Raw genomic sequence first — 14,095 nt, 5'->3', positions numbered from 1 at the left:
CAGTGGAGGCTGGATGTGACAGTGCACACCTGTAATCCCGGTTACTCAGGAGACTGAAGCAGGAGGATTGCAAGTTCAAGGCTAGTCTGAGCAATTTAGGGAGAATCTGTCTGAAAATAAAAATGAAAGGGCTGGGGATGTAGTTGAGTGCCCCTCGGGTTTAATCCCTAGTACCAAAAACAAGCAAACAAATACCCCAAAAAACTTTTGAAATATATCAGTGTGGCAGGAATTAGTTTTTTTCTTATTAACCTTTTTTCTGCTCTTAAAGGTAATTATTTATTTTCATTGGGAAATTTTAGGAAAACATCTATAGAAAAGAAAGTTGAAGATTACTGTTAGACCAGGACGCAAGAAAAGACCACTGACTCCAATTAAAATCAAATTAAAGCAAGCTTATTATTTCGACCGGCCGGGCTGCCTCTCCCACCCAAAACCTCGGGAACAAGACAGCAGCCGCCGCTTTCCTGCAGACCAGCTTTATAGCCCAGAAAGTTACACAAAGGGGGGTTACAGATAACAAAACTCCGACGAGCACAACACTAATGGTAGTTTACATTTTTGCTGGCCCCGACATCAGAATTTATGAAGGTCATTAGAGCCTCACAGAGGGTCATTTTCTGGCCAGGGAAGGCCAAGATTTGTGAGGCATCACAAAAGTTTTAGAGAGGGCTGCTATCTGGTCAGAGAGCCAGGTATGGGTGAGTTCAAGGAACGGGCAGGCATTCCAAGCAGGTTCAGAATTTGCAGTAATTTATAGTAAAGCCAAAATTAGCTTTTCATGGCTTTGTGGTGAGATGGCTCCCAATTTTAAGAGAAAATCAGGTTGGGTCTATCAGTTACAACCATTGCTAATAATTCTGTGTATAGTTCATTTTGCTACTTAGATAAACACACTTGTTCTTTAAAACCAAAATGGGAATTGTAATAGAAATATCATAGTATATATTGAATTTTACTTCTTTTTTTTAATATATATATATTTTTGGTGTAGATGGACACAACACAATGCATTTATTTTTATGTGGTGCTGAAGATCGAATCTGGGTCCTGCCCATGCTAGGGGAGCGCTCTACCGCTGAGCGACAATCCCAGCCCCTGAATTTTACTTCTTAATTGTATTTAATAATTGTCTTTTCATCTTCTTTAAATAGAATGACATGATTTTTAAAATATTTATTTTTTAAATATTAATGGACACAATATCTACAGTATCTTTTTATTTTTTTATGTGGTGCTGAGGATCGAACCCAGGCCTGGCAAGTGCTAGGCGAGCGTTCTACCACTGATCCACAACCCCAACCCCTAGAACGACATGATTTTTAAAGCTGTATTCTATTTCATTATAGGTACACTATGATTAACCAGGTGGTTGATAGATGGAGTGTTAATTATACTCATCTGGTTGTTGTTTTTGGATACATTTCTGGGTTAAATGTTGTCTCAGGATACAATTTCTGGTTTAACTAGTGCATAGAGTTTAAATTTGAATCTAGATTGCCAAACTGCTGTTAAGAGGGGTGCTTTTATATTTTGAACAATAGATAAACATGTCTATTTTCTTTGATTTTTAGCTAATATTATTCCTTTAGTCTTTTAAAACCTATTTAAAATGGTAATTTCTGTGTTTCACTTTGATCACTGGTGAAATTTTGGCTACTGATATATTTTATTTTGTGAATTTACTTGTTTTTTTCCTTTACTGATTTTTTTTTCTTTTGGGATATTTTTAAATTGTTTTATTATAATTTTCTATGAAGGATAATTTATTAAGCCCTCTTCTGTTGTGTGTGTTGCAAATAAATATTTTTCCTGATTTTTTTCCCTAAATTTTGCTTGTATTGCTTTCTACTGTATTGAGGATTTGAATTTTTGGTTGTTTAAGGCACTTGGGTTGTTTTTTTTTTTTTTTTATATTTTGCTTTGGTGCATTCATTATAAAGGTTTCTTTCACCCCACGGTTACAAAATTATTTACCCATATTTTAGCATGGGTTTTTCTATTTTCTCTTTTAATCTTTAGTCCAACTGAAATTTATTTTGATTTTAAGATGGGAGGCTCATTTTATGTTTCTTTTTAACTATTGATGTATTCCTTTTTGCTAGCTTCCTTTTTGTCTTAAATTCTAGGTATCAGCTAAGTTTCTCTGAGTGGTGTTAGGATAGTGATGTTAAAATTCTTTGACCTTTGTTTTTGCCCCTTTAAATGCTTTATTCACTCAAATTACTCAATACAATTTCACTCTATAGGTTCTAAATCAAGAAAACCACAATTCTTAATGTTAGGCATTGCAATAGACATAATCAGTTCACAGCAAACAATTCTAGATTAATTCTAAGCACTGCAAACACACTTAATTGTGACGGGCTAATGACAGACATTCATTCAAGTTCAAGAGTATTAAGTCTTAGGCTTTATGTTCAGCAGATGCACACTCACTCAGGCCGCAGTGATCAGGTATGGAACCAAGGCAGGCTTTTCCTGGTGTGGAGTGGATGATTGGTTGAAGAGAGGGTCGTAGGGAGAAGTTGTGGCACTCACCAGGATCCAGGTGAGGCGGTTGAGTTTGAGAGTGGTGAGGATCACGCAGAGGATCAAGAAAGGATGACTAGTGATGGGATGTCAGTCCAGGTCCTCATCAGGCTCTCCAGCTCGAGTGCATCCTTGTTTCGGCTGGCTCTCTTTGACCTTTTTAACAGTACTGCCAACTTCACTTTTTTCCTTTTCTTTTTCTTAAGGAACTTTGTGCTTTAATGTTTTCCCTGGACTGGATTAAAGCCAAAACAGAACTTGTAGGCCCTGCTCATCTGATTCATGAATTTGTGGAATATAGGCATATATTGGATGAAAAGGTATGTATTAGTATGAAAAGTTTGTATTTAAAGTACATCTCATTTTTACATTTAATTCTAGGTTTAATGGTGGGGATGAGCAGAATAGAATAGTTGAAAATAGCTATTTTCCTTGCTTTGACCTTTTATCACTGTAAGTAATTTGCTTCCTTGCCTACTGGGAATGTAGGTAGGATTAAAATTTGAAAGTTGGGAAAGTAAAGTTTTCAGTATTAAAAAAAAATGTTAAGAAATGTGTCTGATAATGAGATTTTTTACTCTGTATTTAAAGGCAGAAGAGAATCACTATGTATTTGTTACCTAATGGTTGGCTGTTAAATTTTAGTTCATATAGAGAATATTTCATTTAAGTCTTTAAAATGACAAGATCAGAGAAGCAGAAAAATGTCAGATCTTGACTCTGGTTATGTTTCTAAGAGATTTCAGTTTATTCATAGGATTGTGCAGTCTGTGAGAATTTTCAAGAGTTTTTATCTTTAAATGGACACCTTCTTGGACGACAGCCATTTCCTAATATTGTACAACTGGGTCTCTGTGAACCAGAAACTTCAGAAGTTTATCAGCAAGCAAAGCTGCAGGCCAAGCAGGAGGTCGATAACGGGATGCTTTACCTGGAGTGGATGTAAGTAGGTTAGGGGAGAAACCCCAAAGAGTGTGGAGTGCTAACTATATCATTATTTTTCTGGTAGTGAATAAGTTCACTCCAGGAAGATGTAACTACTTTGGAAAGAACTGGAACTTTTAATAAGTATTCTTACTTAGTGAAAAGTTCCAGAGACATAAGAATAGGAGAAAATGATTATGAAGTACATAGAAATAGCTGCCCTTAAGGCATTTTGACAGGCCATCCTAACTATTAATACCTGATGCTTGACTTATCATAATCTAGTACAGTGATGAAGAGCATGGGCTCTGGAGCCACAGACTTGGGTTTGAGTCTTGGTGCGGAAATCTAGTAGTTTGTGATTTCAAACAAGTTACAGGTTATTTTCTCATATGCAAAATGGAGAGAACAATTCTTTGAGGTAAATGTTGTTTATTGTGAAAATTTAAATGAGATAATGGCTGTAAAGAAATTTGCACTTTGCCTCAAACACATAGCTCTTATTAAATGTCTACTGGATCCTGACTCTTCTACCTCTTAATCCATTGTGTCTCATTGTCATATTAATAGGACATTGGTAAAAACTTAAATTGAGCAGTTTTATAGATGTATTACAAAACTCTATAGGCTTTTATAAGTGTCTAATATATATGATGATGGGACATGATGGTTTAAAGAAGTCAATAACTTTTCATTTTATTTATTTAAACTTCCATCTATTTAATGTCTGTTATATTGTCTTCAGAATAACCTTGTAAGGTAAATATTCATTGTCCTGTTTGACAGATGAAAAAATTGAGGTACAGAGAGGTGAGACTTGATTAAGCTTTGTGGCATGCTGAGTGGGACGTAAGTCCTGGTCTGTCTAGCTTTATTTTCCATTCTCTTTCCATGTGCCATGCTTCTCTTACAGCTGGATATAATAAACATGAGTGGTTTTCTCTTCACATGTATAATTTATGTCTAAATTGAACTCCAGGTTGGTATCTGTGATTTTTATGGCCCTTACCTTCTTCAAATAAATTATAGCTGATTCCCTTGATTCAGGGTAATTTAGCAAACATATGACTTTCTCTGCTGTGCTAAGTACTCTTACTAAGGGTCCAGGCTTTCTCTAGTGAGTTCATAATCTAATAGTGAAGAAAGAAGCTTATTACAATATAATATGATAAATGCAGCAACAGAAGTATGTATTAAAATTGGGATAGAATTGATGAGTAATTAACTTGGATGAGAGAGTTAAAAAATTTTTTTAGTTAAAATTTAATTTTAAATTTAAATTTTGGTTGGTTTTTGAACTTGTATGTCTCCTGGTTAAAGTAAAAAAATTATAAATCTGTAAAACGAGAAGTCAAAGACTTCTTTTCCTCTCCTACCTTCCCACTTCCTAGAATTAATCATTCTTTAACATTTTCTTCACAAGAGGAGGTTTCACTTCCATCAAGAAGAAGTGAAAGAAGGGAAGCAGCCCTCCTAACTTACTGAAGCTACATCAGATCTGTTAGTATTCTAAAATACTCCTTTGTCACCCTTTATCGCGATGATATGCTTACTTGTTTTTCTCCCATACTAGTCCATATATTTTATATTGTAGAATAGTTAGGAGGTTAAAATCCAAACTCTGAAAAGAAGGAAGATCAATAGAGTAGAGGGAGGGAAGAGAAGAGGGAGAAGGGAAGCACTGGAAACTAAAATGGAGCACACCGTTATATGCATTTATGAATATGCCAGAATGAACCCTACTGTTATGCATTACTATAATGCACTAATAAAATCTTAAAAAAACTGGTTCTAGACTGCCTGGGTTTGAATTGCAGCTCTGGTAGTTATTAGTTGTATGTAATTAGGGGAAAGTTATTCAATTTCTCTTGCCTAAGAGTGCCATTTCATAGCATTTTGTGACAGAGGTTGTCATTAAGAATAGCAGTTAGCATTTTGCTTGGTTCACATAGTTGATGTTCAGTAGAGATTTGTATAAGATTGAATAAATTCCTGTTTGGTTAATGGCTAAAATGGAATCTTAATACTTTGTCTTATCAAACTGGCAGAGGTTTAGTTCTTGATCCTGTGGGAATTGTTGAATTTTTTTTTTTTTTTTGCTATTTCCTGCTATTTTTTTTTTTCCCATTGCACCAGCTGCATTTCAACCTGTGACATTCTGTCATATTTATTCATAGATTTATTTTATACCTGGGTTTAAACCGGCCATCATCAAAGAATGCTTAATTTCAGTACTAGAAACCTGTTTGTTTATTGTAGAAGGTGTGGATTATTCTAAACTTAAATTTAATTGAGTTTTAATTTTCAAAGCAATCATTTGTTATTTATCTAATATTTTTGGTCCTTTACTATATGCCTGTCATTGTAAAGGTCACACTCTAAGCTTTGGGGAATTGAGTAGACAGATCAAAGGGAAATACCATATTCTTAATCTAATTCTCATAACTTTTCAAATAACTTATCTTTCCCAGGTTCTCATCACTCTAGTTCTTATACTTGTTTTATCACTTCTAGTAAAATATAATACATAGTTTCTATGCAGAATCATAGACGGATTTACTTCTGTGTTCTTTTATCATTTGTTCTATATTGTACACGGTTCATTTTTTTGAAGAATGATAACAGTGGTATTTTGTGTCAGTTGTAGTTTATAGTGAATATTATTATTTCCTTTACATACAAGGAAATGGATCTTACATTGAGTTATTTGTCTAATTTCACACCCTATAAAGTAAGGTTGCCCTCTGGGTTTAACTCCTAATCTTTGACTCCAAATAAGCACAGTGCTTTTTAACATATTTACCTATATCCAAAGTGACTGGTGTGTATATAGATGAAATTCGGACACTACTCTAGTGCTTTCTGCTGCTTTAAGTACATATTCCATTCCATCATCCTTTACCTTGTGAGCAACAATATAATATCTATACTAATGGAATAGTTGGTATTCCTTAGATTAAGATACAAAGAAAATGACATTGCTGTGTCTTTTTTCTTCTGTGTCTGAGTAATTGTAGTTAGAAAAAATCATCACCATAATGGTGGGTGTAGTGTCATGCTTTAGTTAGGAAATGAACTTCATGTTGTAATCCTTTCTTGAATTTTAAGAGATGGAGATTTTTCAAAAGTATGCTTACATAATGTTTTAGCTGTGTGTTATAATTAATAGTATATCAAAAAAAAATAGAAAAAGACATTTGATAAACTAGATCTCCTTCAACTCAGTGACATTTGTGACACATGGCACTTTGCTTGATAGAGAGTAACATTTCTCTTAAAATGTTACTTTTCTTGAATTATGTCTTTTCTTTAGGTGAACTGTGTTTTTATTTGCAGTTAATAATTTAAGAATTTTATGTTTTACGAAATGTAACCATGTTACGAGATAGTTTCTATTATAAAAGAAATAGGCCTTTTACTGTCACTTACTAGATTTCTGTTCATTTTTCCTTGTATTTAGAAACAAAAAAACCATCAAGAATCTCTCCCGCTTAGTTGTCCGCCCCCATACAGATGCTGTTTACCATGCATGCTTTTCTGAGGATGGTCAGAGAATAGCTTCTTGTGGAGCTGATAAAACCTTACAGGTAAAACAATCTCTTTGAGACAAGTTGAAAAAGGCATATACCCAATCCTATGCAGAGTATAATATGTTTAACTGCCAAAATTAAAGAAAATTAAAACTTAGAAGTAGTGGAGAATCCCAATCTCTTGATTGGGATTGCAAAGGCTAGGCATGTGCTCTACCACAGAGCTTCATTCTCAGCCCTCTTTATTTTGAGACAAGGTTTCAGTTGCCCAGGCTGGCCAGAACTTGTGATCTTCCTGCCTTAGCCTTCCGAGTAGCAGGGATGATGGGCTCATGCCGTCACCATGCCTAGCTCTCTTGAATATTTTATGAAAGTTTTCTCTAGAGATTTTAAAGATATAGTTATGTGTTTTCATAATTCTAAATTTGCCACATGACAAAGAAGAATCTTCTTCCCTGTCAGTTATCTGCCACCCATTTGCTGCCTGTGGGTAATGATAAAATAATAATTGTTAAAAGACATAAGGACTTAATAGTGTAGTGGATAGGACTCTGATGAAAAAATAGTGATTCAATAACTATTTTATCAAAGGCTTAGAAATAGGTTTCTGGATGTAAATAGTAATTGAACTAAATTATTTCTGTTAGCATTTGTGCTCTACCTGTTAATTTTGAAGGAAATAGGGTCAAATTAATTAAACTTTTTATAATAATTTTGGCCTTTCTGAAGTAAGGACTACATGCCTTCTTTCTATAGTACCTGATTACTAATTTTGGTTTCTGAGCTCCAGAAAGAAAACATATTGCATTAAATATTTTGTGTTTGATTGTTAGGAATTTGCCAAAATGGTCACAAGAGTTGAAGCTATATCCAGCCGTTTCTTTTTATTGGTATTAATCAACATGTAACAATGGATAGTTCTCTGTTTATGTGAAGGCTTACAAATTCTGACAGAAATTCTGATTTTTTGAATGATTTTGCTAAGGTTCATTTCTGTTTTATAAATAACAGTGATTAAGATCTTTTAAAGAAAGATTTTTATTATGTGATGAGTTCAGTGATTTATAGTAAAGATTTTATTGTTGCTTGTATAGGTGTTCAAAGCTGAAACAGGAGAGAAACTTCTAGAAATCAAAGCTCATGAGGATGAAGTGCTTTGTTGTGCATTCTCTACAGATGACAGATTTATAGCAACCTGCTCAGTGGATAAAAAAGTGAAGGTAGGAAACTATTTTCCTCTTGGATTGTAATCATTAAAGAATTAATTTTTTCTGTAAAAGACTAACTAAAGGACTCATGCCTGTTGATCACTAACTTGAATCCTTATAAATTAACATTGTATGAAAATTCTTTATTTTTAAACATGAGCACAAATGCTTATGTTGATCAGCCTGAGGTATTTACCAGGCAGTGGGGAAAAGTAATTACAGATTAATGAATTTGCCTGCTATTAATAGACAGGTCTATGGGTTAAATGTCGGTTGAAATCTTCAAGTACATTGTGATTTAAAGTGTTATTGCACAGAATGATTGTCTGAGATCAGATTCCTGTCATAAAAGACATAATTTGTTAAATGCAACCCATTTTTTTTTTTTTTTTAAACGTGTATGAACTTAGGTATTCAGTGCAAAACCAGGTAGGTGGACAAACTTAACAGGTTGCTGGTCTAAAAACAAGAAAAAAAAGAGGATGATTTTTTATCTTGTTAATTATTCTTTTTTGTTTCTTGTCCCTAAATTTGGCTTTTAGCTAGAGTATTTATTTAATACAGAATTTAAGAGAAACTGAAGACTTAGGGGATGTTTTATCACTAAAATTTGGAAGAGAGACCTCACTTCAGACTTTTTTCAAAAGCGTTTTGGAATATGAATCTGGCTAGGTTGGAAGGACAAGAGAGTTGGCTTGGGAGTTTTCCTGGAGTTTTCACTGATATGAAGAGGTTGTCGAATGTCCTGATTAAAATTGAGGGACTGGGAATGTGGCTCAGTGGTAGAGTGCTCACCTGACATGCATGAGGCACTGGGTTCGATCCTCAGCACCACATAAAAATAAAATAAAGAGAAGTAAATGAAGGTAAAATAAGACTTTAAAAAAAAAAATTGAGACCTTGGAAAAACCTGCTTTTTTTTTTTTGGTACTGGGAATTGAACTCAAGGGTGCTTAACCACTGAGCCACGCACGTTTCCAGCCCTTTTTTATATTTTACTTAGAGACAGGGTCTCACTGAGTCACAAGTGCCTTGTTAAGTTGCTGAGGACAACTTTGAACTCATGCTCCTACTACCTCAGCTTCCCTAGTTGCTGGAATTATGGGCATGTGCCACCATGCCCTGTTAAAACCTGCTTCTTGATAGACTAGAATTGGTGGCTTTACAACCAGGAGTTAATTCACTCTTGAAACCTCCACTCTGAGTCAGACTTGGCCGCACTGAGCAGTTCCAAAGTCAGAACTATGTCGAGTAAAGGGAAATAATAAATAAACAAGAGGCAGGAATATTCTTTAAAGAGCTTCAAAATAAGATAAATTCTTTGGACCTCTGGGGATTCTAATAAATGCTTTGAGGGAATGCTATGGGAGGGAACATGAGTATCTCTAAAAAGTCAATGTCCTAGTGAAGATTTATTAGGACATTTATTTCTTTCGTTTGCTTAGTTGTCTTACACAGTAAGTAGAATGATGTTTACTCTTTACTGTTGGACTTACTACACTCTTCCTTATATCACCTTATCAGTTTTTCATTACAACTTGCAAAGTAAGTATTGATCTGACTTTACAGAGGAGAAAATAGTTTGAAATGAAGTTACTTGCCCAAGTTTGCATTAAGTAATAATAACAGGATTGATAGCTAGGTTTCTCTCAGACTCTCAATCAGACTCTCAAGCTGTTATTTATTTACTGAGGAATCTTTTTTTTTTTTTTGGTGATGCTGAGGGCTTTGTGCCTGTCTTAACTATTGATGTGGTTGGTACCTTGGAGTCGATACTTAGCATGTCCATGATCTGATTTGATATGTTGAATTGTGTAAAACATGTTTATGTATCCCCATTTGCTAAGTAGGGAGCTGAGATTCAGGTAAGGTAAGGGCTCAGTGGGCTACACAGAACCAATCTTGAACTTCACACGTCTGATCTGAAGTCTCTTATGCTATCCTCTTTATAGCACTTCTGTAGTGCTGTCATTCATATGAATGTGGGGAATCCTCTATTTTCATAAGATTCCATTTATGCTATAGAAAGATATGTGTAGTCTTATAAGTAAAAAAAAAAGCAAATATAAAAACCATCGAGACAGATATTGCCATGTTTTAGAGAAAGGGTAGTATTCATTAGTGTCATTCTGATGGGAAAATCTGTTATGACAAGCATCTGGAAAGTGCCTCATTTTGTTTTTTTTAATGTTATCCTTTGAAAATAAAGAATATCTGTAAATTTTAATTTTTAAATTCTCTTTAGATTTGGAATTCTGTGACTGGGGAACTAGTCCACACCTATGATGAGCACTCAGAGCAAGTCAATTGTTGCCATTTTACCAAGAAGAGTCATCTCTTAGCCACTGGGTCAAGTGATTTTTTCCTCAAAGTAAGTATGGCTATTGAGAATTATGTAGATAAATTTTATAGATACATTACAAAGGCTTTTATTTTCTCATGTATTATATTATTGGGGCTTTTATTATTGCAGTGATTAAAAAAAAGAAAGGTTGACGATGTAGCTCAGTGGTAGGGCACTTCCCAAGCATGTGTGAGGCCCTGGGTTAAATCCCAAATACTGCAAAAAAAAAAAAAAAAAAAAAAGTAAAATATAGATATATATGTATATATATTTCATATAGTTGTAACTCACTATTACTCAGAAAACTTTTGCTATATGGGAATAAATTACTCTCTAAAATGAAAATAAATCTATTATAATATGACCTATTTTTGGTGTTTATTTTTAATTTCTTGTAGGTTGAGGAAATTTACCTCATTTAAATATAGATAGAAGTCTCTACCATATGTAAGGGGATTTAATTAAGGAAAAGTTTAATTTAAGACATGACATGCCATACCTGCGTTACCATTCAGACTACCAGAAAGCATGTTCTGTGATTGCAAGCTGAGAAGCCATTGAAAATTTGTAAAACTAAGGCTGTCTCCATGTAACTTTTCTTACATGAAGAATTGGGTTTATCAGAACTAGGATTAAGGAGCCACGGAAGGAGGTGAACATGAGGAACAGGAATCTCACTTACTGATCATTTTCAAAGAATTTCTTTCAAGATTAACTTTTGGGATAAATTATTTCTTTCCCTGGGTTTAAATTAGTTGGTACAAATCACCAGAGGTGAATGTAGCCTTTTTCATATATATTTAAAAATATTTTTCAAACAAGGAGAAAATATAATAAGGAGTCTCTATGGTATTCATCATGTAGCTACAATTATAAACAAAATGAGGTTTTGCCAATCTTATTTTATATATGCCCTCTACCCTTCTTTTTGGCTAGAGCATTTTATAGCAAATCCTGGATATGTGATTTCCCCCAAAATATTTCAGCATGAGCCTTGGAGGTGTAAACACTAGTGCTATGCCATTATTAAACCTACTATAATAAACAGTAGTTTTGTAATGTACCTGATCTGTGTTCACTTTCCCCAGTAGTCTCAAACACGTCTTTCTACCTGTGGCTTGTTGGAATCAGACATGGAACAAACTTGGCACTTGACATTTATTTTGTCTGTTAGGCTTCTTTTATTCTAAAAAACCTCCCTTTCCCCTTTTCCCCTTTCTTGTGCTATTGGTTTGACAGAGGAATTGAGTTATTTGTCTTGTGGAATATATCACATTCTGGATTTGGTTGATTGCTTACTGGAGTTGTTATTTGATTTCTTTTTCTAAACCCTCTATTTACTGTATTATACTTAATACAGGTGCTTTGAATTTTTTGAATAATTTTTTAGAATATTCATAACTTTTAGCCTATTGACTAGTTTCAAGGTTTGGGAGATCTTAGAAATTATCATTTTTTTATAGCCTAGTATTTAAAAAATATGGGGGCAGTTATCTTAATATATTGTATCTTTTTATAGCCAAAGTAACTTTGATTCTAAACCATTCATTTTAAATAAGCAGTAAGTGTTTAATTATTTAAAGCTCAGACTAAAAGCCCAGGTCAGCTTTCAACTTCCTTAGTAGATTTAGATGTCAATCGAAAGGCTGCCTTGTTGTTTATCACAAGTTTAACTTTGACACCTTTGTGTTACTACGAATTGAGCATCATTCTTAAACATACTAAAGTAGAAGAATAGGAAGAAATTCATATGATTTCTGACTTTTACCCCATTCAGTACTAGTTTTAAAAATTTATCTTTTATCTTTCTCAAATAGCTTTGGGATTTGAATGAAAAAGAATGTCGAAATACCATGTTTGGCCATACAAATTCAGTCAATCACTGTAGATTTTCACCAGATGATGAGCTTTTGGCCAGTTGTTCAGCTGATGGAACATTAAAGGTAAGCTTTTGTACGTTATTAAAATGGGTAGTCAGGTTTTCATCACTGTAATAGAATACCCATAAAAAACAACTTATAATGAGGAAAGGTTTATTTTGGATCACGGTTTCTGAGGTTTCAGTCTGTGGTTGCTTGTCTTTGTTTGGACCTGTAGTGAGGTAGTATATAATGGCAGGGAGCCTGTAGGGGAGCAAAGTGGAGGTTCTTAATGTCCCCTTTAAGGATACACTCCCAATACCTTCTTTCCACTAGGCCCCACCTCTTACAGGTTCTATCACTTCTAACATCACCAGTGGCTGGGGACTAAGCCTTCAACTTGTGAGCTTTTGGGGGACGTTTAAGATTCAAACTATAGCTCTGTTTTTCATATTTCTACAGAAAGAGCTTCTTCCTTCAACTTCCAGGAACATGTTTAATATAACTAATTATTTGTCATAATAATTATTTATGAATGATTTCCTGTGTTTAAAATACATGTAATTGGAATTCTTAAATTTTAAGCATATATCCTTTTTTGGGGGGCGGGTACCAGAGATTGAACTCAGGGGCACTCAACCACTGAATCACACCCCCAGCCCTATTTTGTATTTTATTTAGAGACAGGGTCTCACTGAGTTTTTTAGTGTCTCACTTTCACTGAGGCTGCCTTTGAACTCGCAGTCCTCCTGCCTCAGCCTCCTGAGCCACTGGGATTATAGGTGTGCGCCAGCAAACCTGGCTAAGCATTATATCCCTAAAAAACATATTTATCCATTATTTTGAGATCTATAGGGTCAGGTTTATAAAGGGCTGCTTTTATTTGTCACTTATTTCTTCTACTTTTTGTGTTACCATTTTCCTGTTTTTGAGCAGTCATATAGGGGAATAACACAAGAGTTAGGGAAAACATCTCATTTAACCTCCTGAATTTTATATTCCTAAAAACCCCAAGTTTTTCTTCTTTAAATCATTTCCTTCTAAAATAAGACCCTAATTTCAGTATTTTATTTCTGTCTCCATTGTCACTTTGTCTCCTGATTATTGACTCTCCTTTCTCTGGTCTTAAATGAAGACCATTTTTGACCATTTTCGTGTCTATTTTCCTTTCTATTCTGTAGTGTTGGCTCTCGTTCAGGCGTTGTCCTCACCTGTCAGATTCTGGTTTCTACAATTTGTTATTTACAAATACCGAATATCTATTCCTTCTTTTGGCATAATCCATGTTGTAGGAAGTTTTCCAGAATACCCTTGGATGTGTTAAGGCAGCCATCTTCCAAGATATTCTTTCCATCATGTCAGTCTATTATTTCTTGATTTTTACTATGTGAGTGGCTTTAGAAGAAGGCATTTTATTTCTGAGTCCAAGTTTCTCTACCATCTTATCTCCATTGCTAATTCTAAGATTTTTTTTTAAAGAGAGAGAGAGAGAGAGAGAGAATTTTTAATATTTATTTTTTAGTTTTCGGCGGACACAACATCTTTGTTTGTATGTGGTGCTGAGGATCGAACCCGGGCCGCATGCATGCCAGGCAAGCGCGCTACCACTTGAGCCACATCCCCAGCCCCAATTCTAAGATTTGTGATGATATCATGATCTAAGCTGCTTTAACTGTCTTTTTTTTTTTTTCCCCAAAG

The 14,095-nt window shown here is 34.5% G+C and overlaps 1 protein-coding gene across 9 annotated transcripts in view; it reads left to right on the top strand.

Moving 5' to 3' along the window:
- Window positions 1-14,095, top strand: part of Apaf1 (apoptotic peptidase activating factor 1) — a 77,053-nt gene that overhangs the window by 24,313 nt on the left and 38,645 nt on the right. For 8 of the 9 annotated variants that reach the window (XM_071609610.1, XM_071609612.1, XM_071609609.1 and 5 more), the window contains 6 exons: window positions 2,739-2,852; window positions 3,290-3,474; window positions 6,917-7,043; window positions 8,081-8,206; window positions 10,440-10,565; window positions 12,356-12,481. In XM_071609610.1, the coding sequence (XP_071465711.1) occupies window positions 2,739-2,852; window positions 3,290-3,474; window positions 6,917-7,043; window positions 8,081-8,206; window positions 10,440-10,565; window positions 12,356-12,481 (804 nt within the window). Of the gene's footprint in view, window positions 1-2,738; window positions 2,853-3,289; window positions 3,475-4,879; window positions 4,957-6,916; window positions 7,044-8,080; window positions 8,207-10,439; window positions 10,566-12,355; window positions 12,482-14,095 lie in introns of those variants that run through there. The other variant, XM_071609616.1, reaches the window with a different exon arrangement.

This window comes from Marmota flaviventris, chromosome 3 (genome assembly GCF_047511675.1).
Source record: "Marmota flaviventris isolate mMarFla1 chromosome 3, mMarFla1.hap1, whole genome shotgun sequence".
In the NCBI taxonomy this organism is placed as follows: domain Eukaryota; kingdom Metazoa; phylum Chordata; class Mammalia; order Rodentia; family Sciuridae; genus Marmota; species Marmota flaviventris.
This window is presented reverse-complemented; position numbering and strand designations above follow the sequence as displayed.